Raw genomic sequence first — 24,111 nt, forward strand, 5'->3', positions numbered from 1 at the left:
GTTTTTTTTTATGACAATAAGAGATGACACAAGCAGGACGTATTGCTGATGGCACTGCATTGTAATACGCTCTTCCCATTACAATGCAGTGCCGCTTGGGATTCTTGAAAAACCCAATAATTCTGAGCGGCACTACAATTGTGCTCGTCACCTTGAGACATAGGATGTTAAGTCTCATTTGCGCAGTAATTTCACTATCTACGGCGCCCTTCAGACCGAAACACAGTAATGTTTGCATATTACTGCTTCACGGCAGAATTAGGCGCCGTTGTAGTACCCATAATCTAGCCGGCATCCTGTGCAAAAGGTGGCTCTCACTGGTAAAGTCTCCAGAAAATTTTAAAATGTTATATGTCAGCAACAATTTTTAAATATGTAAAATAATCTTTGATCAATTGTTATATTAAGGCTGGGTTCAATCAACTAACTTTAGCAATAACAAACATGTTAAAGTACCTGTTAATCAAAAACCAGTTGCACCATTTGACAAATTTTTAGATGACGTCATAACTTTAACCGTAAACATCCAATTTTCGCCGGTCAAAACGATTGTTAATGTTAAATAGCTAAATAGCGACCTGTCAAAAGTCTCAAATAAATATTACATATTTATTTGATATTTCACATTTAAACAAAACATTTTTAAAGGATTAAAACGCGTGTAATTGTAACTGTTTTTACATTAGATTTTTGCGTAAAAGTTACTTTTTTATTTTAGCTAAGCCGTTTTAAGACCTTTCCAGATCTCGTTTTCAGGGAGACTGCAGTCCCCCTGAAATTCAAATTCAAATATTTTTATTCAAAATAGGATTTATAATCACTTATTGAACGTCAAAATCTACCACCCATTCAAAAGAGACTGCCTCAGACCTGAGAAGAATGGGCGCAAGAAACTCAGCGGGCTTTTTTTTTATATAAAATATGGATTACAATGTAATATCGTACAATAAACATTAATAATTAAAGAGCCTGAGGGTGTTCGCTTTAATCCCAGTCCGTGGTGTCATTAAGAAAATCGTTTATGCTATAATAACCTTTCCCACACAAACGTTTTTTAACAATTCTTTTAAATTTCGTAACACATTTGTTTTGTACATTTTCTGGGATCATATTGTAGAAGCATATACATCGCCCAACAAAAGACTTACTAACTCGACCCAACCGAGTAGTAGGCATCACAAGTTTATGTTTGTTCCTCGTGTTAACATTATGAATGTCACAGTTTCTAGAAAATTCCTCAATGTGCTTATGAACATACAAAACATTATCAAAAATGTATTGAGAAGCAACAGTCAAAATGTTTATTTCTTTAAATTTTTCTCTTAACGATTCTTTAGGACCTAGGTTATAAATCGCGCGAATAGCCCTCTTCTGCAGCACAAAGATAGTATTAAATCGCGTTATTCAAAGAAAACACTACTTGATATTTCACTGTTTAACTTTAACTATACTAAGGTGAAATACATTCTGCAGTCTATGTTACAGTCAGCGTTGATGTTAACTTAAACCTCGGTGAATGAAAATAAGCGTAGCCAAACAGAAATAATGAAACGTATGTTATAAAGTAAGACGATTCAAAAGTAGCGGTTGTCCGGCACTACAACGGTCGCGTCACGGTCTGTCTGGTAACTGTAACAAATACGCGCACGTCATTTCGACTACTTGAAAGCAAAGGTCATTGATTATTTGGTGCATCGGCCGGCGGTCACGCTCGGAAATGTAACGCTCGTTCGGTTTTATTTCTCTAAATCCATTCCTTTAAAATTATTTTTGATGTCATTTCTAATATACTAGATACTACTACCGTTTCGGAAACAAATGGCGCTCAGAGAGATAAAGCGGCGCAAGAAACTCTCCGAGCATTCCTTTTTTGCGCTCTTTTCAATAAAAATATACAATATTGTACTATCATTGCTGTTGCTATAAAAGCATCATAATCTAGTCCCAGGCTGTCCGATCACTTAGATATTCAGGTGAGGATTTACGACAGAGCCATTGTTTAATAAAACAAAGTCGACTAACCCGATCAGCCGGAGTAATTGACAAACAATTATAATTTTAGATATAGTATATGTTACTGGTTTATGCATAAGGAACAAATAATATATTTAGTAGTTGTATTTAGTATTATTAAGCTTCCCTTGGTGCAGTTAACTTAGAGTATCTACACATAGTTCTGCATACCTCATCTTTAAGGTTGTGCTATACTCTCAGAACGTCAAGGTCCAGCATATTTTAAATCTTAAATATTATAATATAAATGTTAAGCACTTTAAATAATCTATCTCATATTCCGAAAAAACAACTTTGTTTTCCTATTGAGGAAATTGATGAGATCAGCGCAGAACCGATCGTCATGGTGTGCTTTGGGAGAGGGCTTTGTCCAGCAGTGGACGTCTTCCGGCTGATGATGATGATACGATTTAGTAAAATTTTTTACCGGGATGTCTAGATTATTTTACGAGGTAGTCCTAACTCCCGAAACGATGTTTCGAGAGCGGGTTTTGTTTATTATCTACATAATAACATCAACTTATTTAGTTACCTTTTTTCATATTACCCACTATGTTATGTGCCGGCAGTCGGGTCTACACTTGCGAACAAGAGAGATCGATCGAAGATTTGTTCGTAGAGGCGTTGTTTCATGCCTAACCCAAGTGAATCAACGCTAGTTGGGAGGATGTTCTACTTATTAATGTTTACTTACGTAGGTACAAGTTTGAAATGTGAAACAAGTTTTAATACCAATACATTATACATTTTGTTTGTTTCAACTCAAGTATTTGTAGTGTAAGGGAAACTGATTATTAGAGAGTAGGTAAACGTACATCCGACGGATTCTAAGTCAGTCTAATCAATATAAATACTGGAGCCGATTTGTGAGATCTAAAAGGTGCATCAATAGTCTTTAGGTACTAACATTATAAAGAGGTGTTTTTAGTAAGCTCCGAAATTACTGAACCGAATTCGATATTCTTTCACTACTAGAAAGCTACATTATCACTGATTACTATGGGCTAAAAAATATACAAAATTCATTAGTAAATGTTAGTTTTAGCAAAGCCAGTCAGAGAAGACTGTAGCTGTTTTATATGAGATATATAAATAATGAAAATAGTCTTTGTGGCTCTTTCACGCCTATACCACTGATCGTATCGCCATGAAACTACCACCATTCGATACGAAATTTATCCTAGATGGTTTATGGCTACTTATTTTTCAACATTCCTGCACTAATTTATTTCCTTTTCAAATTCGCCCAGCGAAGCGGGCGGAAACGGCAAATATATATTTATTATATATATACTAGCTGACCCAGCAAACGTTGTATTGCCGATATTAAAATCGCGATACAAAAGTTACTGTTGATCGTAGATGGGTGAACAATAGATGTTTTCCGATTATCAGACCTACCCAATATGCACTCAAAATTTCATGAGAATCGGTCAAGCCGTTTCGGAGGAGTTGAAAGTTTAACACCATGACACGAGAATTTTATATACTAGATTTGGCTTACGTTTGCTAAGCGTTTGTATTAAAGATATTTGGAACCATATGTTCATTGTTCACATAGTATATTAAAGCCAGAATAATTATATATACGCTAAAGTTTGAAAAAAATACAGATAATGTTTCAATGCAGCACATTATTATGATACATAAAATAGGCCTTACTTAATTTTGAAAATCGAAGCGAAGTTATTATGATAAAAACAGTCTTGTATCAAATTTATACATTTGAACGATATAAATACATGCCAGAAACACAGACCCTTTTTGTCTGTCTATCCGTTCTGGCAGATGGCTCATCTTAAAAGAAGTAACTTAAGGCTTATAATTCAAAAGAATTGATCAGAAAATAAGTAAAAATTCCGTGATTTTAACAGATTTCATAAAATCAATTATATAAATATCTACCTGTACGTCGCTACGTAATAATGGAACATACACTATCAAAACAACACTTCACTTAAAAAATTAACACCAAAATCATCACAAAATATTACACAACATAGATCACTAACGAAACGCTAAATAGACAGGCCAATCGTTTCCTTAAGCGTGCTGTGTTCGCGATCTGTCGGCCCGGCACAGTATGGCCGAAATATGAAAGTATGATCGAACCGCTGCAATCGTCACGCAATTACGTAACACACTGCAACCCAATCTTTCAATCCGAACCGTCTGCAATTCAGAAAATCGAAGAGGCAGCCATCAACGTGTCGCAGTTAAGATGACTCACCACACTCACTAGCGCCCTCTACAACCCTATCCCTCACACGCATCAGAGACCTCGACAACTGCTTAAGAATGATGTACCAGCTACAACTTACCCTGGACGAGGGTGTTGATATGATGCTCTTGCAACTGTTTTGTTTTCGTGGATGTTGAGAGCGAGCTGCTCAAGTCAAGTAGTAGTTTCAGCCGGCATGGCGTCGCCGAAACATTCGCGATGCGACTGTCGATTAGTAGAAGGCAATGGCGGAGTTCGAATGGCGCATGCGCGGTACCCTTCCAGGTTCTTCGATTTCAGCCCGTAGTGCGCGGAATCTCTCCGCGCAGCCCCGACCGCAAACGAAGTAAAACACATACGTATTGAAATACCATATTATTTTCTACCCTAATATGGTGAAATCTTTTTACTATCGAATTTCTACACTAACCCAAACAGGAGAACGTTCGTGTTTAATGTGATCAAGTAGGGTATGCCCTTGACCTGATTGTTTGGTCAAATTAAACAATAGACATTGTTGACTTTCTACTAGCGAAGGTTTGGGAAGGTTCGAGAAATTTTATCGTTATTTCTTAGTTACATATAACAAATTCAAATACAAATATTTTTATTCAAAATAGGATGTGACATCACTTATTGAAAGTCAAAAAAAACTACCACCGATTCCAAAGAGAATGCCTCAGACCTGAGAAGAACGGGCGCAACAAACTCAGCGGGCTTTTTTTTCATCGAAAAAATATGTTTACAAAGTAATATTGTACAAATAAACTTATTATTTAATAGCCTGAGGGCGGTCGCTGCATCCCCAATTTGTGGTATCATTAAGAAAATCATTTATGTTATAGTAACCTTTACCACACAATCGTTTTTTAACAATTCTTTTGAATAACGCAATACTTTTGTTTTGAACATTTTCTGGGATCTTGTTGTAAAAACATATACATCGCCCCACAAAAGACTTACTAACTTGACTTAGCCGAGTAGTCAGCATTGTAAGCTTATGTCTGTTCCTGGTGTTAACATTCAACACCCATAAGTGTACTGCTAAGAGGACTGTTTAATCCAAATCAGTATTGATATCTGATGCAGCCATTTAGGACCATAAATTCAGTCATATATTATAACTATAATAAATGATATTCATAAATATTATAAGACCGATGAGTGAATTTAATACTTTAAAGGCCTCAATACAACCTCATAAAAAAGACTTACCTTACCTACTTACTAAAATATAATAACAGAAGGAATATATAGCGAAGTACTCTATGAGTTTGTTTGTTACGCTTTCACGCCGGTACTACAGAACCTATTTATGAAATTTGTTACAGCAATAGACTACAGCTTGGGAAAGGACATAGGCTACATATTATCCCGGAAAAATTATGCCTCCCGTGGGATTTGTGAATAAATGAAATTCACGTCGATGAGCTATAGAAATCTTCCTCTGAATAAGATTCATAATATAATATGTTGGGAACAGGAGCGAAAACGGGAACCGGAACTGGAATAGGACATGAGATAATCTTCAATTCAAAACTTGCTTATTATTTTAAAAACCCTTTATCTACGCGGACGAAGTCGCGGGCATCAGCTAGTAATATAATTAAATAAGACCATTCACTGTTGTATAATTCACATTTAGAAGAAATTCTTCGTCCTATAACAATAAGTCAGAAAATGACAGATCATCATTTAAATCCCACTAAAATTCTAGTAACATCGTGCGGATTGTCGCCCTCGTAAAACGAGTGACGTGGTCAAGAAGGGGGCTCGGTTCAAGGAACTTTGCTTGATCGTTGACAGTACGAAGACGATGACGTAATGACAATATATCGATTAACAGCCCACGGTATATGCTAGTACTAGTCATAACCTCTAGTCGAAGGAAAATAAACTATAGATACACAAATAAAAGGTTTACATCTATTTTTTAAGCTATGTAAAAGAAAAACTAAGGGATAAAAAAGATTAACATTTTTGTCAGTACATGAAGAGGTACTGTACACACTCAAAGCTAAATATGGACAAAACGAAAAATGTTTGAATTAACGGGAACTTCGTAATAATGAGAAAAGATTAAGACGCCATTTCTGTTTTGCACTAGACATGCAACTATACGCGCAAAGGTGAAACTTCCAGAAGTATTTAATAGAGGTAACCCACAGGTCGTGAATAATAATAATAATCATAAACTTTATTTCACTAAACAGATGTTCACAACACTTAAATATATATGTACTACGTCTTAAAAAATATCTTATCTATCTATATATATAATAATTAATTGCTGTTCGTTAGTCTCGCTAAAACTCGAGAACAGATGGACCGATTTGGCTAATTTTGGTCTTGAATTATTTGTGGGAGTCCAGGGAAGGTTTAAAAGGTAATAAATAGGAAAATTCTGCTAAATTAAACAAAAACAACAATTTTTTTTTCCTTTGATTTGTCCATACATAATTTCTATGAGAGAATTTATTGACGCACGGTTTGACAGTTCTGCTGTGAAACAATTTCATTACGACAGCAGGGTGCATATTTTCCGAAGTAATTTTTGATGTTATGATATATTATTGACAAATTCATATAAAAACATTATTTTATTTATTATATACAGAACAACGTCTGTCGGGTCAGCTAGTCTGTAGTATAAAAATGAATTACTGTTCTCTAATCTCGCTAAAACTCGAGAACAGCTGGACCGATTTGGCCAATTTTGGTCTTGAATTATTTGTGGGAGTCCAGAGAAGGTTTAAAAGGTGAATAAATATAAAAATGCTCAGAATTAAATAAAAACAACAATATCAAGTATTTTCTTTGATGTGTCCCCCGTCGTTCAGAAATCAAATTGAAAGAATTGTTTAAAATTAATAACTAATTAGAATCTTTATATCTTTCTGTCTATCTGAGGAGGTAAAAAATAACTTAATTTTAACAAACCATAGTAGGTAGATTAACTACAGTTATTAACTATCTATCAGATTATTTTTATGTAGATGTTTAATCTCAAGACGTCATCTATGTCTCATTTACCCCTAATATTTTTTTTCTTATTACTTTATATGGCAGTACAGCGTTTGCTGGGTCAGCTAGTACTTAAATAAAATGCCGTGTTGAATTGAAACTTTGATACCCATGATAAGATCTAACTTGTGTTATGGGTACTAGTGTTCGCGTAAATCAATTTATATTGGTTTAAGATAATAATAATATTGAAAATGAAGGAGCAAGCATACATTTAGGTAATTTACAACTTTTACAATAATTCATAATATATGTAGAATATTACTATGTTGTAAACAGTATGTACTCATTAATATTTTTTTTAGTTTTAAAAGTTACATATCTTGAGGAGATCTTGAGTTTTTGTGTAATGTTTTTAAATAAAAAAATCATAAAGATATAACGTTGATTAATGTTTTTTATTTATAAAAGAGTCCCTTAAACCAAGACTAAGCTCTGGTTGATTCTGTTCCATGAGATGGTACATTAAACGTTGAAATTTAAAACAAAGTTCGAAGTCAACCTTGGCTTAAAGTGGCGCACGTTGAATAACATAACAGGGTCGAGTACTCTCTTGCTGTGAATAAATCACAGTTCCCCAGATTTATCGAAGTGAACAGAATATAACAGCCTGATGACATCACAGTTTACCACAAGCTTTATAATAAAAACAATTTTATTATTCGAATTCTGCGGCTACTTTAGGGCTCGGGTACTTATAATAATCATTTAATAATTTATTCAATACTAATAGTAAGTGGTACAGAATGTTTTGTGGTACCAGGGTATCCTACCCTCTGCGGTAGGATACCCTAAGCTGCAGAGGCTAGGTCCTTCCGAAAGGCATTATTATACATAATAAGCAAACTCACTAAAAAGAGTTATGTGTGTGTGCGTGTGTGTGTGTGTATGTGGGAATGTATGTGCATGTGTGTGTTTGCGTGTATGTGTGTTTGTATGTTTTTTTTTATTAAGTCTATGTTAGTATGTCAAACTGTGCACAAGATTAAATAAGTGTTAGTAATTGATGCTAAGGTTTTAATTTTAAGAACGTTTTCTGTATCGTCGTAGCCACGATTTTAAAGATTTTGTTAAAAAGTATTTATTTTACTTATGCATCCATATTATGACGACATCTCATAGGAAGCATCACCATGCTTCCGTTGAGATGCGTTCACCAACGCAGGTGGTATATAGAGGTTGTTTTTTTGAGAATGGCGGTGATAGCCAAGTCGGATACTACGAGACTCAGAGAAAAGTCGTGAAAGGAGTCATGCCTTCAATTTATAAGAAACCAATAAACAAACAAGAATCATATTATTTGGTCTTTTGAAATTTCTTTAAATTTTGACCGAAATCGATTTAAAAAGAAAAATTATTGTTTTTTTAATTAACATCCTGTATTATTGAAGCAATGTCTCCATGACTCTGTTGCTGATAAGGATCAATCTTTGCAATGAAATTATAACTAAAGAAAGGAAATAGCCAATTTTCTATTTTATCATTTTTACACGGAAGAAAATTCACCTCCTATTCAAATTTTTTGTTAGAAATCTTACTATGGGAATAGCTACAAATAAAAAAAAAAACGATATAACAGATTTGAAATTTTTTGGAATTCAGTATTGAGTTGTGTGTTGGTTTATGCACATTGAAAGAACTTCTATGAATGGAAATTCCAAATAATGAATGATTTCATTAAGTGGAAGCTATTTTTTAAGTAGGAGAAGCAAAAGAAATACCCACAACGCTATTTACCTTCGAAAAAGGTGTTTAGAACTATGGAGAGTGATTTAAAAGCAGTTGAAAGTTATTAAACCCAATTGACACGAAATCCACGAATCGTCATCGAAGATTTAGAACTGCCGTTTTCCGAAGCATATCCGAGTGCTTCAACTCGTGAAGCTGAAACGAACCTTCAACCGCCTGGGGTTTTGCCACTGGTTTAGGGAAGAAATGGATAGGTATCGCAATTTTTTGTTTAACATCTTATTTTACGACGAAACCAATACACGAATAGTGGAATGTGCAATCGGAAAAATAGACATTATTACTTTCAAGAGAATCCATTGCGAACACGTGAAGGACATCCCCAGATTAAATTTTCGTTTAATTGCTGGTGTGGAATTTTAGGAAGAAAGGCTTTTTTATAAAAATTTTCAACGGCATTATAAATACGATTTATGTCGAAATTTATAACAACGTGTTTGAAGAAATGAAGAATTTGCCATTAGCCGGGATACGGAACCTGTACTTCCAGCAAGATGGGGCCCTAGCTCATAACAGCCGCGTAGTGAGAGAGATGCTGAACGAACATTTTGAGTATGGATGGATTGGCACTCATGGTCCAATGAGATGGCCGGCAAGATCTCCCGATCTTACACCACTTGATTATTTCCTATATGACTATTTCATTACATCAAGAACGAACTTCACAAAACTCTTTACGAAACTGTTGGGAGCTTACAAAGCTCATTGTTCGATATTCTATCGAGGAGAAATCCTGTCATGGTATCAAATGCATTAAGTTCTTTAAGAGAAGAGTATAAACTTATTATTAGTCGTGATCCAAATAATTATATACTTTACTATATTTTTAATTATCCCCGTGGGGATACACGGCCAAATTAATGAAAATATTTTAGATATAGATACAAGCGAAGCTAATACCTATAAAGCGTATAAATTTGTGCAAATATTTGCGAGAAATGAAAGCTGTGGCATAATTTTAAAAAGAGGAGCGCGGGTTCCAGGAGTAATACTCAAGAATAACGGACACTGTAACTCTTGGTGGCTTGCGATTTTTATCTTCTTTATTGAATTTTAACCTGCTCTTTATTAGGGATGAACCTAACATAGTTTTCTCTTCTCTTCTAAGTCGTTCCCTCACTGATAAGAATTGTATTCAATCGGTCAACGAGCTGTCTCCACCGGTTTCGCTCCGTCGCCTGGTGGAGTGCGTATGGATATCTTCATGTTTTCAGAAATTTGATCCGACTACCGTTTCGGACTATGGCCGACTACGGTAGGTCTTTTACCCTCTCTCCATCTAATTTCCCCGTCACTATCAATCGTTCAAGGTTGTCTGCACCTCTGCGTTCAACATGGCGGAGGCTCGAGCCGAACTTCAAGATTACAAGAGTCTGCTTTGCACAGGATGCCAGCTAGGTTATGGGTACCACAACGGCGCCTATTTCTGCCTTCATAGCCTCAATAATATCTGTCTAGCCAGACTTTACGCCGCTCGTTACACTTTCAGGATCATGAAAATAGTCTGGTTTTTTATGGTATAGGACACTACATACTAGCTGGCGGATCATGTGTTCCTTAGTGATCACCGCCATATACTCTTTTGTGATTTCAGAAATAGGTACCAGTGGGAGGTTCCTTCGCACAGGATGCCGGCTAGATTATCGGTACCACAACGGCGTCTATTTCTGCCGTGAAGCGGTAATGTGTAACCATTATTGTGTTTCGGCCGGAAGGGCGCCGCAGCTAGTGAAATTACTGGTCAAATGAGACGTAACATCTGGTGTATCAAGGTGACAAGCGCAATTATAGTGGTGCTCAGTTTCCGAGTTTTTGAAAATTCTGAGCGGCACATTATAGTAATGGGCAGAGCGTATCATTTACCATCAGCTAAACGTCCTGCTCGTCTCGTCATAACGTACAATCTGTTCAATACAATTTGCTCAAATAAATTTTAAAATAAAAAAAAATAATAAAATTTTAGATAATTTATAATCATAGTAATTTGTTTGTTGATTATATAACTTTCATTAAAACTTTGCCCTTTTGACATTTCAGCACTCCGGTAAAAGTGCGATTTCACTACTCGGGAGTATGGTGGCCCTCGACTTCATCTAGTTGCCCCTTGTTGAACAATTAACTATATTCCGACTTTACAGAAACATCACAGCATTAAGATATTGATTATTCGGACTGCATTTAATTTGACAGACATAAAAAGGAGATTAAAATGGATCAAATAGAATACACTCGAATTGTTGTTCCTTTTCTGTAAAACTTTGTAACTCAAGTAGCTCCGATTCCCCACGGAGCGCGCGCCCAATAATCTCGAACTTCAATTTCATAGCAATATTTGTTGGAAAATTACATCGAGTTTGCTTCAAAGGTCGACCTAAATATAAGATCATTTATACAGCTTCTAGGAACCCTTACATTTTATACGAAAATATAAATACTTGCTGCTTGCAATTCGCATATTACCTTGATAAGAACAGCCATCACAACACACAATCGTTAGTTCCAAATCACTCTGAACTACTTTTAAACCGACTTTTAAACGAAGGAGCTTATCAATTCGTGGGTATCATTACCTCATACCTCCTCCTCGTTTATAAGCATATATAAAAATTTTGTTTTAAATTTCTTCTTGTTGTAAATAAATTTCAACTCTAATTCAAATGGGATTTATGATTAATTGCGGGAATTTAGTTACTAAAATCTTAAAAATATCTATAAATTAACAAGTTTGTAAGTTATAAATATTGTTATAAATTAAAATCGTACTTTTTTTTTCAATATTGGAAAAATTCCCGCTCTTACGCATATTATGAAAGAAGAACTCAATCATTCCGATCAAAAATAATATTCATAGAATTGTTCTCTGTGATGAAAAGGAATAAAATAGCGTTTTTGTTTTTAATACAGAAAATAAAAAGGCAATGACGAAAGGCAGAGTTGTTTTTCGGTACATTGTAGATGAGAGACAAGAAGAAATTATAAGGAGAATAAAACATGCGGATGGGATGAAAACAAATAGGGTGGCACCTATCCAAAATGAACAGCTAATGCTTTAAGGGGACAATTTAAACTTAAAGGGCATAAACTTAAACAATATAAAGTAAAAAAACTATTCCAACATTTCTGAAAGATCGAATACCTTCATAAGATTCGTCTACGTGCACACTGACCATCAGATGAAGTTCGATAGGCAGGCATAAAAAGGCATAAAAGGCATTTATTTTCTCAAAATTGATTCCTTTAGAATTCTTTTTGATGTCATTTCTAATATAATAGATACTACTACCGCTTCGGAAACAAATGGCGCTTTGAGAGAGAAGAAGTGGCGCAAGAAACTCACCCAGCATTCTTTATTTGCGCTCTTTTTAATAAAAATATACCATATTGTACTGTCATTGCTGTCCGGCTGTCCGATCACTTAGATATTCAGCTGTGGAGTAATAGGATTTACGATACAGCCATTTTTAATAAAAAAAAATAATTTATTTATAGATAATGCCTGAACAGCTGGGACCTTATTATGAAAGTGTATATTTACCCTTAAAGCTATTATGTATCTTCGCCTTATGTTCTTTGGACCTTCTTTGCCAAGAAAATCGACAAACCGCTACGTAGTTATAACCTCATTTATGTTTTATGATTGCATTCGAGTAAATTCTGCCGTTTTCCCGTAAGCATTAATTATACTGATAACACAATCAGTGACCTAAATTCTAGACTCTGTTGTTCAGATAAAGTTATATATTATTTCGGATTGTAATATGAACCTGTCATATTGCATCACGTAGACGATAATATATATACAGTAGTAGTAACCAAATTTTTTCAGTTTTCTTTAGTGTTCATTCCGCCAATATTTGTCTTTTAAACAATTCGACATGTTGACTCGGCAAAATCTGGCACGAGACTAATTGAATTAAACTAATTGAAGAATTGTTTAAAAGACAGATATTGGCGGAATTAACACTAAAGAAAACTCAAAACATTTGCATAATTATGGATTTCCGTAAAAGTAACGCCTACTTCAATAAATTAACAATAGTTACTATAATCGTTAAGTGTGACCAAGCGATTATTCGGTACCTTTTAGAGATATCAAAAATCTTCGAAACTGATATCGAAAGTACATTACCTGATCAGTAAAATGACATCGATAACTTTTTACAAATCAAACGAGAAGTATCGAAAATTTTGATATTAAACACTCCCTTATATTTATACCTTTTAAAATAGGGAAACTAAAATCTCTCTACTAAATAAAAGGTATCCACCCAGTTAAACATAATACAATTAAATTTAAAATTAAATAAATTAAAAAACAATTCTATATTCAGGTTTTCTATATTTATTTCCTATTAGCCTCCTGGTAACAACTGAACGCCAATGCTTGTTAATTGAGCAATCCAGACACCCGGCCAGCGTGCTCAGGATCTCATTCTTGGATTCTCGCAATCGGTTCCAGAATGTTGCGATACACGATCTTAGGATCGCAAAGAAATCCGGTACTCTAGCCTCGGCGAACATGGCCGACGTGCTACAGTACCGAGGCAACTTCATCAGGATACGATACGCATCATTGTATTGCGCCCTGATGTTGTTGATGGTACGCCTGGTGTACTTCACCCAAAGTTGACATGTATAGAAGCTCTACTACTACGTGTATTAAGGCGACAATAAATGCCAGCGACCTTGAGCGATATGAGTTCACGGCTGCCGGCCCGTCATCTATGTAACAAAGCCAATATTTTCAAAATTCTTGCGTGGAAAACAGTTTATATGCTTACAATCCTCGTTATTCACTAATAATCTGAATAAATGAAACTACACAAAAAAGTACAAGCTATAAGAATAACTTTTCTGAGAGAAGTACCAAAAAAAAGCGTCACGCCATGCCAAAAAACTTGTTTAACTTCAAAGAAATGTGGTAGTTCAAAGAGGCTCGGCAGTGTTAACTATAACCAACAGCAAGCATTAGCAAGCTACAAATAAGACTTAAGGATATGTGTAACAGAATTAAGTAGTGTTCATAGCTCGAAATGCTATACTTTCACCACAAAACTTGTCTAAAAACACCATGTTTGCGTGTTTTCTGCTTACTCTTCGCCTTAAGTGATTTATATAAAGATTTCTCGTTTGATTATTAAAAAGTTATCGATGTCATTTTACTGATAAGGTAACCTAGTTTCAATATCAATTTAAAGATGTTTGATATCTGTAATAGTTACGGAATAATGGCCTGGTCACACTTAACTATTACATCCTTCATAATATAGTAATACTAGTCGACCCGACAGACGTTGTTCGGTGCATAGTTAAAATAATACTGTTTTTTTATGTTGTCAATAATATTTCATAACACCAAGAATTATTTAATGTGCTCCCTGTCAATGACAATAATGTAAAATATTATGTATAGAACGTCATTGCTCCCTGTTGTTAATTGTTTCACAGCAGAACTGTCAAACCGTGCGTCAATAAGTTCTCTCCTAGAAAATATGTATATACAAAACAAATATTGGAATTAAAAATAATTATGGGTCTGAAATCGAAATAAAAACTATCCTACCTCTCGAGTTGGACTAAACTGCACTCGATGATGTAATTCCCATTAAAATCCGTTCATTAGATTAGGAGTCCATCGCGGACAAACAACGTGTCCCGTAATTTATATATATTAAGAAATAGCAGTAATCGCTCATAATCGTATGATATGTTATAAGAGAATCAATATACTTGGACAAAGAAGAAATATTTAAACTATTAACTGTTCTCTGCTTCGTGGAGAGAGAAAAATCTACGGATAGTGTTAAGTTATTTAATGTAATAAGCCAATTGTTGTGTTTCTAATAAGCCACAAAACACTACACTATTGGCGATTATCAATATTGATATTTTGATGCATTTCCTGATTCCGACATGTGACATTCAAGCGTTTTCTACACAATATTTGGAAATTAAGATTGTGTTGTTAAAATACAGTTTCTATACAAAATGGGATTGGAAAGTCTTTATCTTAGATAATTTATAAGTCTAGATCTTGCAGTTAAACAACCGATAAAAACTATCCATGTTTAATACTTTAGTTTGAGTGATAAGCTACGTCTTACACTCGCGATTTGTATGACATTGTCCTTGTCAGTTTTGAGAAATGTATTTAAATTCACGCATGTTTAGATATAGCATAATTCCAGTTTTCATAAGGGTCAGGTTATAGCAGTTAGAATGCTGTAACACAAACTCATTGGGAGCTGTAACAAAGTGAATAGCTACAATAAAATCCATGAAACAATACATGGTATACATGCAAATTTCCAAGATGATTAGTAGAACAGAACAGTGGTTGATATATTACAGCGCACTATATCATCATCACCATCACCATCACATTTGACGAAATGAATAGAATAATTTTTATTTGATTTGATCTGCTACCCTAACCAAGATTGGGATTGTTTTATTTATAAAATAACATATTTATTCATTAAAACAAACTTATACAGTATTTTCCTTAATTGACTACAATAGCTGTTTACTCCAAATGTCACGAGGGGCTGCTGTAAACCAGTGTTGTGTTGGTGTCTTCTGCACTGACCAACAATATACTGAGTCAGCCCCTTTTAGCAGGGAATCACGCGCCGCACAGTTCATTTTTTTTTTATATTTTAATAGTTTTTGTTACATTTAATTTAATTTATTCTGTAAATTGAAGGTGTGTGTTTTTATTGTTAATAAAATGTTTCTATTCTATTCTATTCTAAGGCGTGTGTTACACATTTAAATAAAACACTCTTAAAGGATCTCGTTTTCAGTCAGTTTTCAGTCCCACTGGAAACGAGATCTGGAAAGGTCTTAGCTAATATAAAAATAAGTGTGTACCTTACTTTTACGCAAAAATCTAATGTAATAACACACTTACAATTACACGCGTTTACCTTTAAAAGTATTTTATACAAACTTATATTATATTTACTACAAAGTATATTTAAAACATTATATTAAAGGCTTCATTGCGTTTCACAGACTTTGTATACTCAATAGGCATAAACCTAATATAACAAATGATATAAAAGTTCTGCTCATAATACTATTACATTACCGCTAGGAATTAATCTACAATATTATCATTTCGATAACAACTGCAAAATACATTATAAAAGACAGTGATTATTATGTTAGGTGGAGTGAGAACACGATATTACTAAGTCGTCCATACATAACTAAATCGTTAAAGAAATTAGAAAGTAAAATATTTCAAGAATGACGTCACAATGGAAGACTCAAGATAAAGTTTTTTTGATAACCGGGGGAGCATCTGGTCTAGGAGCAGAATACGTCAAGATATTTTTGCAGCTTGGAGCTAAGGTATTTCAGTAAGAACGTTGACACTTTTTTAACACATTTCCAAAAACACTAAGCAACTTATAATCAATTAAAATATATTCAATAATGCTCAGCTTAGTAGTAACTTATAACCGAGTCCACGGAATCGAAAAAAGATTTGATAATGTACTAATGTGATTATTTTAACACATTGTATATTATGAAACATCAGAATATTAAAGCCAACAAAAAAAATCTGTAAATTGTTTAAATTTCTCAACTGCAAAGTATGTCAACAACTGTGCGCCTAATTTGGAGTGAAATTTGTTAATTTAAAGGTATTTAAAAATATTGCTCATGAATTCTATCTTATGTTCCAATTTAGATATTATGAAAAGTCGAATAAACGATACTTTTATGTCAATTAAGTTGTGAGAATAACATTTATGTATATATTATTTACAATAAAGCACACAAATATTACTAATGTAAAAATATAATGCTACAGAGCATGGCCGTCCTAGATATTGCTGAAGCAGTCGGCAAAACCTTTGTTGCATCACTCAACGAAACATATCCAGGGAAGGCTATGTTCATCAAATGTGACGTTAGTAAAGAAGATGAAATAAAGACCGCTTTCCAACAAGTACTGGACGCGAACAAGAGAATAGATGTCATCATTAACAACGCAGGAATCATGAATGATGCTCCAAATCAATGGAGAACCGCGAGCGATGTCAATTGGGTACTAAAATACCTTTATTTTACAATATTAAATAGTACATAATTCACTCGGCAGTAAGTTAAGTCAATCATTCAAGCTGCTTCGAAGATTCAAGACTGTTTAATATTAGACTATTTATTACATTTACTTCACCGTGGAGTACACACGATATGCGTATACCGGACTCCCTTTTGTATATACCACAGAATGTCTTTTTTTGACACAAAGGAAGACATGATTCAGAGATGGGAATTTAGTAGGATATGGTCAGGACTGTAATTAGCTGAGCTTAGAAGGGAAATTTGTATTTGTGTGTGTATGTGTTTGCTTGGGTGAGTGACGTGTGTGTGTATGTAGCATACTCAATTAGCTGTACTCAATTAAATGTGCAAACAGAAATGTTAAACTGAAAATATTATTGATTTCAAAATCGTAAAATCATTATTTTTCAGCAAGGTTTGGTTTCATTCACACTCAAAGGTATGGAACATATGCGCAAAGATAAAGGAGGGGCTGGTGGCACTATTATTAACATTTCATCTATTGCTGCACTCTACAAGTACCCTAATTTGCCAATTTACTGTGGTGCCAAAATGGCAGTATTACATTTCGGTCAAACTCTTTCCGTGAGTAAATTAATTGTATCTATAGTAGTTAATGTGATAACTAATGTGTTGTCTGGATGTTTTGCTTCATTTACATTAATTGATCTTAGATTAATTATTATTTAGCTCAATTCAACAATAACTACAAAAAAAAAACATCTGCGCAGCGCCGCCGACAGGCAGCTTTGGCAGGGTCGCCATGCGATTTTCGGGGTTGACTGCAATTATAGGCCCGCTTATTTTCTCTGCAAGAGTTTATACAGTGGTTGAGAGATGAGTGTGTGCTATATCTATAAAGGTTATACACACTCTACAATTAGTAGCATTAGAATACAAAAATATTATGAATATGTACAAGGAACTTACACCAGTTTTTTTATATTTTCGCTCTGTCTGTATGATCTGTATCTTTATTTCCGCTAATATCGGTAACAGCCGGAATAATTTTACAGGGCTTACAATAGCAGGTAGCCCATTTTTGTAAAATTATTTAGCTTAAGTTTATTCTAGAAAATTCATTGTGATGAGCATGAAAACAAAAAAGGTACCTATTTAATACTATAGATTGTAAAAAATATACAATTTCAAGTTCAGAAAACATAATGTGGGGTGAATTTGCGCATGGAATATAAGAAAAGCAAAGATAGATAATAAATGCGTTACAATGTTAGGTAAATCATATCGATAATAGCACATGCTATTATTTTGTAAACATCGTGCAAAATATAGCGTGCTCCTGAAAAATGATATCAAAGCATAAATAACTAAAAAAATGTTTCCAGGTGCCTCCGTTCTTCGATAGCACTGGTGTGCGTGTTTTGACTATCTGCTTTGGACCGACTCTAACACCATTGATGGATAATCTTACTGAGCGTTCAGTAGATAGGGAATTTGGGGAAGCATACTTGAAATCAGTAATTGATCTAAGCGCCATCCAAAGGTAAAATGTTTATGGTTTTGTATGTTTATCTGAAAAGGAAAGTTAAAATGATATGAGGTGAGTATAGGTATGCGTTTTGCAACCTAACGAGATCTTGTTGGCAGTCCTTATAGAGGAAATTGCATGTTCAGATGAATGATGTTTTCGTCTTGTTTGTGTCATGTATCATCCGATTCAAGTACTTTTATAGTCAAAAATACTTTACTTCTTACATTACATTCATAATAGTATATTACGCACCTAGGGAAAAAAGCAGGCCATTCTCATCTGCGGAATATTGTCGACAATCGCGGGCGGCAATGTCTGATGTATACGACTTTTCTTCCCACCTGGATGAAAGCTCGCTTTTAGTCCCTAGTACGAGGGACAAAAGTGGCCGATTATCTCTCGGCAAGACGACTTTTGTCCCTCATACCAGGGACTAAAAGCGATGAAAATATCAAGGTGTGAAAAAAATAATATATGATATTTAAATATTCCGATGACCATTGACCATTGATGAAGCCTTTGAAAATGATAAAAATTAAAAACAAATAATAGTAGGATGAAACCCATTGGGAAAGGGAGAGAATATAATAAAATATTAAAGGAAAAATAAATTATTTGGTTGTTAATTATATGCTTGTTTTCCATTTTTTTTGTTTCTCAATGTAAAATGGAATCTTACGTTTTTCGTAGTGTAATGTGTAAATTTTAATAAATAGCACAAAATTGTACAAGTAAAAAAAAATCAGATTCGAGTTATTTTCGCTTCTTTGTATTTTCTGAAAACATTTACTATAGTACTGTATATCTTTTACATCATCAAAAAGAAGAGATTTCAACGAATAAAAAGCCCACCGACTTTTTTGAAAATGCTGATATTTTGACCTGAGATTGTTCCATTGAAAATATGTTTGTTTTGTATATTGAGTCAAAATAAGGTGAAAAAATAAATATTTCAAATCAAAAAAGGATGTAAAAAGGTAACTTTTCACTAAATCTCGTGGAAAATTTTTTTTTGGAAGAGATGAAAATAAGAATCCAATGACTTGGTTATTTTAATTTTTCACATACAGAGTGTAAAAACAAAAGATGTGGATCTTTTTATAACCTACTATTTAACTTTATTCCATATTTATTTAGGCTTGTAGTATCGCCGGAAATCGATGTAAACCGATTTACCCTTAAACACCCCTTCCACTTGCTTTTCCACTTCCCGTCCTCAGATCGCCCGTAATTTGTTTTTCCTTTCATTTTTGTAATATTATCTTCCTATTCCAATGGGTTTCCTCCTACATTTTTTTTGGTGTCAAAAATTATCGCACCTGGTCTTTTTTTTTAATTTATATTTACTATTTCAGAATCGAATCAGCTGTGACGGCCTTCGTTAAAATGTTTAAGGAAGGAGAGCCTGGCTCTATTTGGCTATCAGTAAAAAATAAACCAGGCATGGATATTACATCCGACATTAACAAAACCTTTGATGAATTTAAAATGAAGTGGTTAGCCTAGTATGGTCGAGCTTAAGTATGAAAAGAATAAAATATAAATATCTTTATTTACTATAGAGAGTGACAATAACATAACAAATTGGAACAACAGTCAGGGAACGTCACGAAGCATCAATAGTTAATAAAAGTGCTATTATGTGGAGAGAAGAACTGAAAAAGAAGCTCCCAGTCCATCTTTTAAATAACAAAATTGCATAGCCTACAATTTTGGAGCACTAAAATACTATGAAAATCCGCAAAATCGGCAAAAGCTGCAGAACTCAATCTATTTGAAAAAATTCTGGTAAATAATCGCCACTGTACTTTACTGTCTATGATAATGCCAAGAAAGCAATCGAATTCACAAATTCCAAAGTTTTGAAATCTAGCATTACCTATGTTTGCTGCACATTCAGTAGTTGTAATAATACAATTGGTTATTTACTATTTAACTATAGGTTATAATTTTTTGTGAACCAATTTATTACTTTTTATGCAACAGATAAAACTCTGTGGTCCGCCTGTCTCTACATCGGAACCTTTTGATTATATTCCGGAAATGTCTACAAATTGTTTAGGACTAAATAAGAAGTCATTAATTTTAAAGAATTTTCACAAAGACTTAAACTTGAGCTTGATTGACAGAGTAGTAAAATCCACGCAATCAAATGCATTCGAAAGATCACCAAAATTTGCAATTGCGTCATCGTCCTACCAGCAGTCAAACTCGTCATGTTTAACAAGTGCCATTCCATCATCCATGGTTGACTAGCCTCTGATAAAACCAAATTGCTTGGGTTGTAATAGATGAGTGACCGTAAAGTTTCACACTTTAGCCATTTTACTTTTTAGCAGTTGATTTAGTATTAGTTCTTCACATATTTTAGTAAACACCGGTAGAATAGGCTAACTAGTCTCAATAGATGCGTATTAAAAATGTTTGTTACGTTTTCTGTAATCTGTAAATAAGAAGTTGGGTCTGTTATATAATATTCATTTACAACAATTTTTATAATTTATTATAAATAATACAGTTTTATTTCAATTCAATAAAGCGAATTTAATTAATTTGTGTTATTGTATTCTTGCCGAAATATCCTCAGTAATGATTTCATGTTAAAATTTTTGTAATTTCTGGAAAACTTCTAACGGCCGTTCCTAATATTCAGTCTATCTCTTACTTGAGATAAAAATCGTAACTATCGTCGACTTTTCTGTCCCAATAAACTTATCGACGGTAACTCACCTTATCCGTACACGCTGTCTGTCAAATGAGACGACGTATAGCTTACCAGGGATAGCAGTTTGTATGGAATTTGCAATAACGCGTCCCAATATAAGACGATAAGAATGACTTATCGGGTATATTGGTACAGCTTCAGATTATTGACAGTTAATTACTGACATTAGAAGGTAGTAATTTATCTATATATGTAGATAGTAAAATGGGAACGGCCGTATGCCATGAAGAACATACATATCTATCTATATTGTTTAAAAGAATAATGAAAGGTTCAAAATAGCAATCGAACTATTCAGAAAATTGATCCAACCGGTAGTGTATATTTTTTTTTAAATATTCACAAATGTCCAATACATTTTTGTCAGATACATACCAAGTGCTGATAGTGTGTACACCTACCTATTACTTTATGAACATAGATATGGCGAAGTTTATATGAAGCTGAGTGTTATTGCTCATGACCCGGATTATTACTGCTATTTAATAAATAACAACAACAAAATTATAATTAGCTACTTCATTATCAATACAGATAAAACTGCATGATATATTATCTTCTAAATTATCATAACGATAATAACTGCACAACACATTATATAAATGAGTGCAATAATCATATTAAGACTTAAAAGTAAACACGACAGTTAAGAAGTCCATCCAGATAAAGTTAGTGAAATTGAGACGACAATAAAAAAAAATGACGTCGCAATCGGAAGCTCAATATAAAGTTTTTTTGATAACCGGAGGTGCATCTGGTCTAGGAGCGGAATACGCCAAGATATTTCTGCAGCTTGGAGCTAAGGTATTTTAGTATTAAGAACATTTACAATTGTACTTCAATTTGTATTTTTTTTTTTTTCAAGGAATATCAACAGCAACTATCGCATAAATCCAAGTAGACTGAATAAATAAGAGTTAATCTAAGCTAAATATACTTTATAATACACAATCAGAAATGATTTATTGATAATGGATTGGTTGCGATATCAATTATAAACAAAAAGTTAGTCCCATTACGAGTTTAACTTTGCTAACTGCCAACCTATTAATTTTTTTACTTAGTGATATCAATTTACATACTAATAAAGATACTAAGAGAAGATAATCATAATATATTGTCTTATTATAAATTTCTGAGAACTTTTATTCAATTGAGTAGGGTAAAGTACAAGCAGATATATAATATAATATCTTGATACAGAATGTGGCAATCTTGGATATTGCTGAAGCGGTCGGCAAAACCTTTGTTGCATCACTCAACGAAAAATATCCAGGGAAGGCTATGTTCATCAAATGTGACGTTAGTAAAGAAGATGAAATAAAGACCGCTTTCCAACAAGTACTGGACGCGAACAAGAGAATAGATGTCATCATTAACAACGCAGGAGTAGGGAATGATTCTCTCCATCAATGGAGGACTGCGAGCGAAGTCAATTGGGTATATATTTTCACATTTATTTGCTATTTCAGATTCACTTATTTCTATCGGCAGTATGTTACCTCGACATTCAAGCTGCTTTAAAAAATTCACGACAGTTTAATTTAAAACCAGTTAAGACTATATTACCGTGACGAACTACCGTTTGTTGAAACCACAAAATGTGCAAACGGATACAAATGGCCTGAAATATTATAGATTACAAAATCATCAAATCATTATTTTTCAGCAAGGTGTAGTATCATTCACACTCAAAGGTATGGAACATATGCGCAAAGATAAAGGAGGAGCTGGTGGCACTATTATTAACGTATCATCTATTGCTGCACTCTGCAAGTGCGCTCCTTTTCCAATTTACGGTGGTGCCAAACTAGCTGTGTTACATTTCGGACAAACTATTTCCGTAAGTAAATTAATTATTGTATCTATCCATAAGATAACTAAAAATGAGCCTGTTTTGTTTGTAAGTCATACTCTAAGCTTCTGGATTGTCATACAATATTTTTATGATTAAAGAAACGAAGTAAGAATACGTTACACTTGAAAATCATATCGATAGCGCAATCTATTATTTTAAGAAGATGATGCAAAATACAGTATGCTCCAGAAAAATGATATCCAAGATTTATCAAGCAAAATTACTTTTGAAGTGACTAACGAATGCTTTCAGTTACCCCCGTTTTTCGATAACACTGGCGTGCGCATTTTGACCATCTGCTTTGGAGGAACTCTAACTCCAATGGTGGAAAATATTCTTGAGCAATCGATGGAAAAGAAATTAGGGGAAACCTTCTTAAAAACTGCAGTTGAGCTAACGGCCTTCCAAAGGTAAAATTATAATGTTTTTTATGAAAATAAGGGACGAGACGAGTAGGACGTTGAGCTGAAGGTAAGTGATATGACCAGTCCATTACAATGCAGTGCCGCTCAGGGTTCTTGAAAAACCCAAAAAAATTATGAACGGTACCACAATTGCGCTCGTCACGTTAAATCTCATTTGCCCAGAAATCTCACTAAATACGGCGCCAGCAACGCAATTATGCTTACACATTACTGCTTCACTCCAGAAAAGAAGGCCCCTTGCCTTTGAAGTACCCATAATCTAGCCGGCATCCTGGGCAAAGAAGCCTCTCACATGTAAATGCCCTAGTAGTGGTATGTAGTCGCCTCTAAAAACACCCTTGGCCTGGGTCTTCCCTATTCTTTTTACGCCCCGGGAAAGCACAGGCCAAAATAATATTCTGTATGTTTATCTGAAAAAGAAAGTTAAAATGATTTGAGATGAGTAGATGTTATGAGCCTTACAAGATATTGTTGGCAGTTTCCAATCCTGATGGCGAGAAATGCATGTTATGATGAATGATA

The 24,111-nt window shown here is 34.1% G+C and overlaps 3 protein-coding genes across 12 annotated transcripts in view; 2 read left to right on the forward strand and 1 right to left on the reverse strand.

The window, feature by feature from the left end:
• Positions 1 to 24,111, reverse strand: part of LOC126965927 (kinesin-like protein unc-104) — a 211,160-nt gene that overhangs the window by 95,567 nt on the left and 91,482 nt on the right. Inside the window, exon 1 of one of the 8 annotated variants that reach the window (XM_050809716.1) lies at positions 4,335 to 4,473. The exons of 6 other annotated variants lie outside the window; for them this stretch is intronic. The gene's annotated coding sequence lies outside the window, so the exon portion shown is untranslated. Of the gene's footprint in view, positions 1 to 3,918; positions 4,141 to 4,334; positions 4,474 to 24,111 lie in introns of those variants that run through there. One more of the 8 variants, XM_050809717.1, reaches the window with a different exon arrangement.
• LOC126966006 (15-hydroxyprostaglandin dehydrogenase [NAD(+)]-like) lies at positions 16,182 to 21,349 on the forward strand. The gene is made up of 5 exons (XM_050809877.1): positions 16,182 to 16,366; positions 16,833 to 17,069; positions 17,501 to 17,674; positions 18,436 to 18,593; positions 19,937 to 21,349. Exons 1-5 carry the CDS (start codon positions 16,262 to 16,264, stop codon positions 20,085 to 20,087), a joined length of 825 nt encoding a protein of 274 aa, XP_050665834.1. The 5' UTR covers positions 16,182 to 16,261; the 3' UTR covers positions 20,088 to 21,349.
• LOC126966005 (15-hydroxyprostaglandin dehydrogenase [NAD(+)]-like) overlaps positions 21,910 to 24,111 on the forward strand; it is a 44,475-nt gene continuing 42,273 nt past the window's right edge. The window contains exons 1-4 of one of the 3 annotated variants that reach the window (XM_050809875.1): positions 21,915 to 22,110; positions 22,510 to 22,746; positions 22,976 to 23,149; positions 23,417 to 23,574. In XM_050809875.1, coding sequence (XP_050665832.1) covers positions 22,006 to 22,110; positions 22,510 to 22,746; positions 22,976 to 23,149; positions 23,417 to 23,574 — 674 coding nt within the window. In that variant the 5' untranslated portion in view covers positions 21,915 to 22,005. Of the gene's footprint in view, positions 22,111 to 22,509; positions 22,747 to 22,975; positions 23,150 to 23,416; positions 23,575 to 24,111 lie in introns of all 3 variants that reach the window. The other 2 variants (XM_050809874.1, XM_050809873.1) reach the window with 2 other exon arrangements.

Source organism: Leptidea sinapis, chromosome 9, assembly GCF_905404315.1.
Source record: "Leptidea sinapis chromosome 9, ilLepSina1.1, whole genome shotgun sequence".
Lineage (NCBI taxonomy): Eukaryota > Metazoa > Arthropoda > Insecta > Lepidoptera > Pieridae > Leptidea > Leptidea sinapis.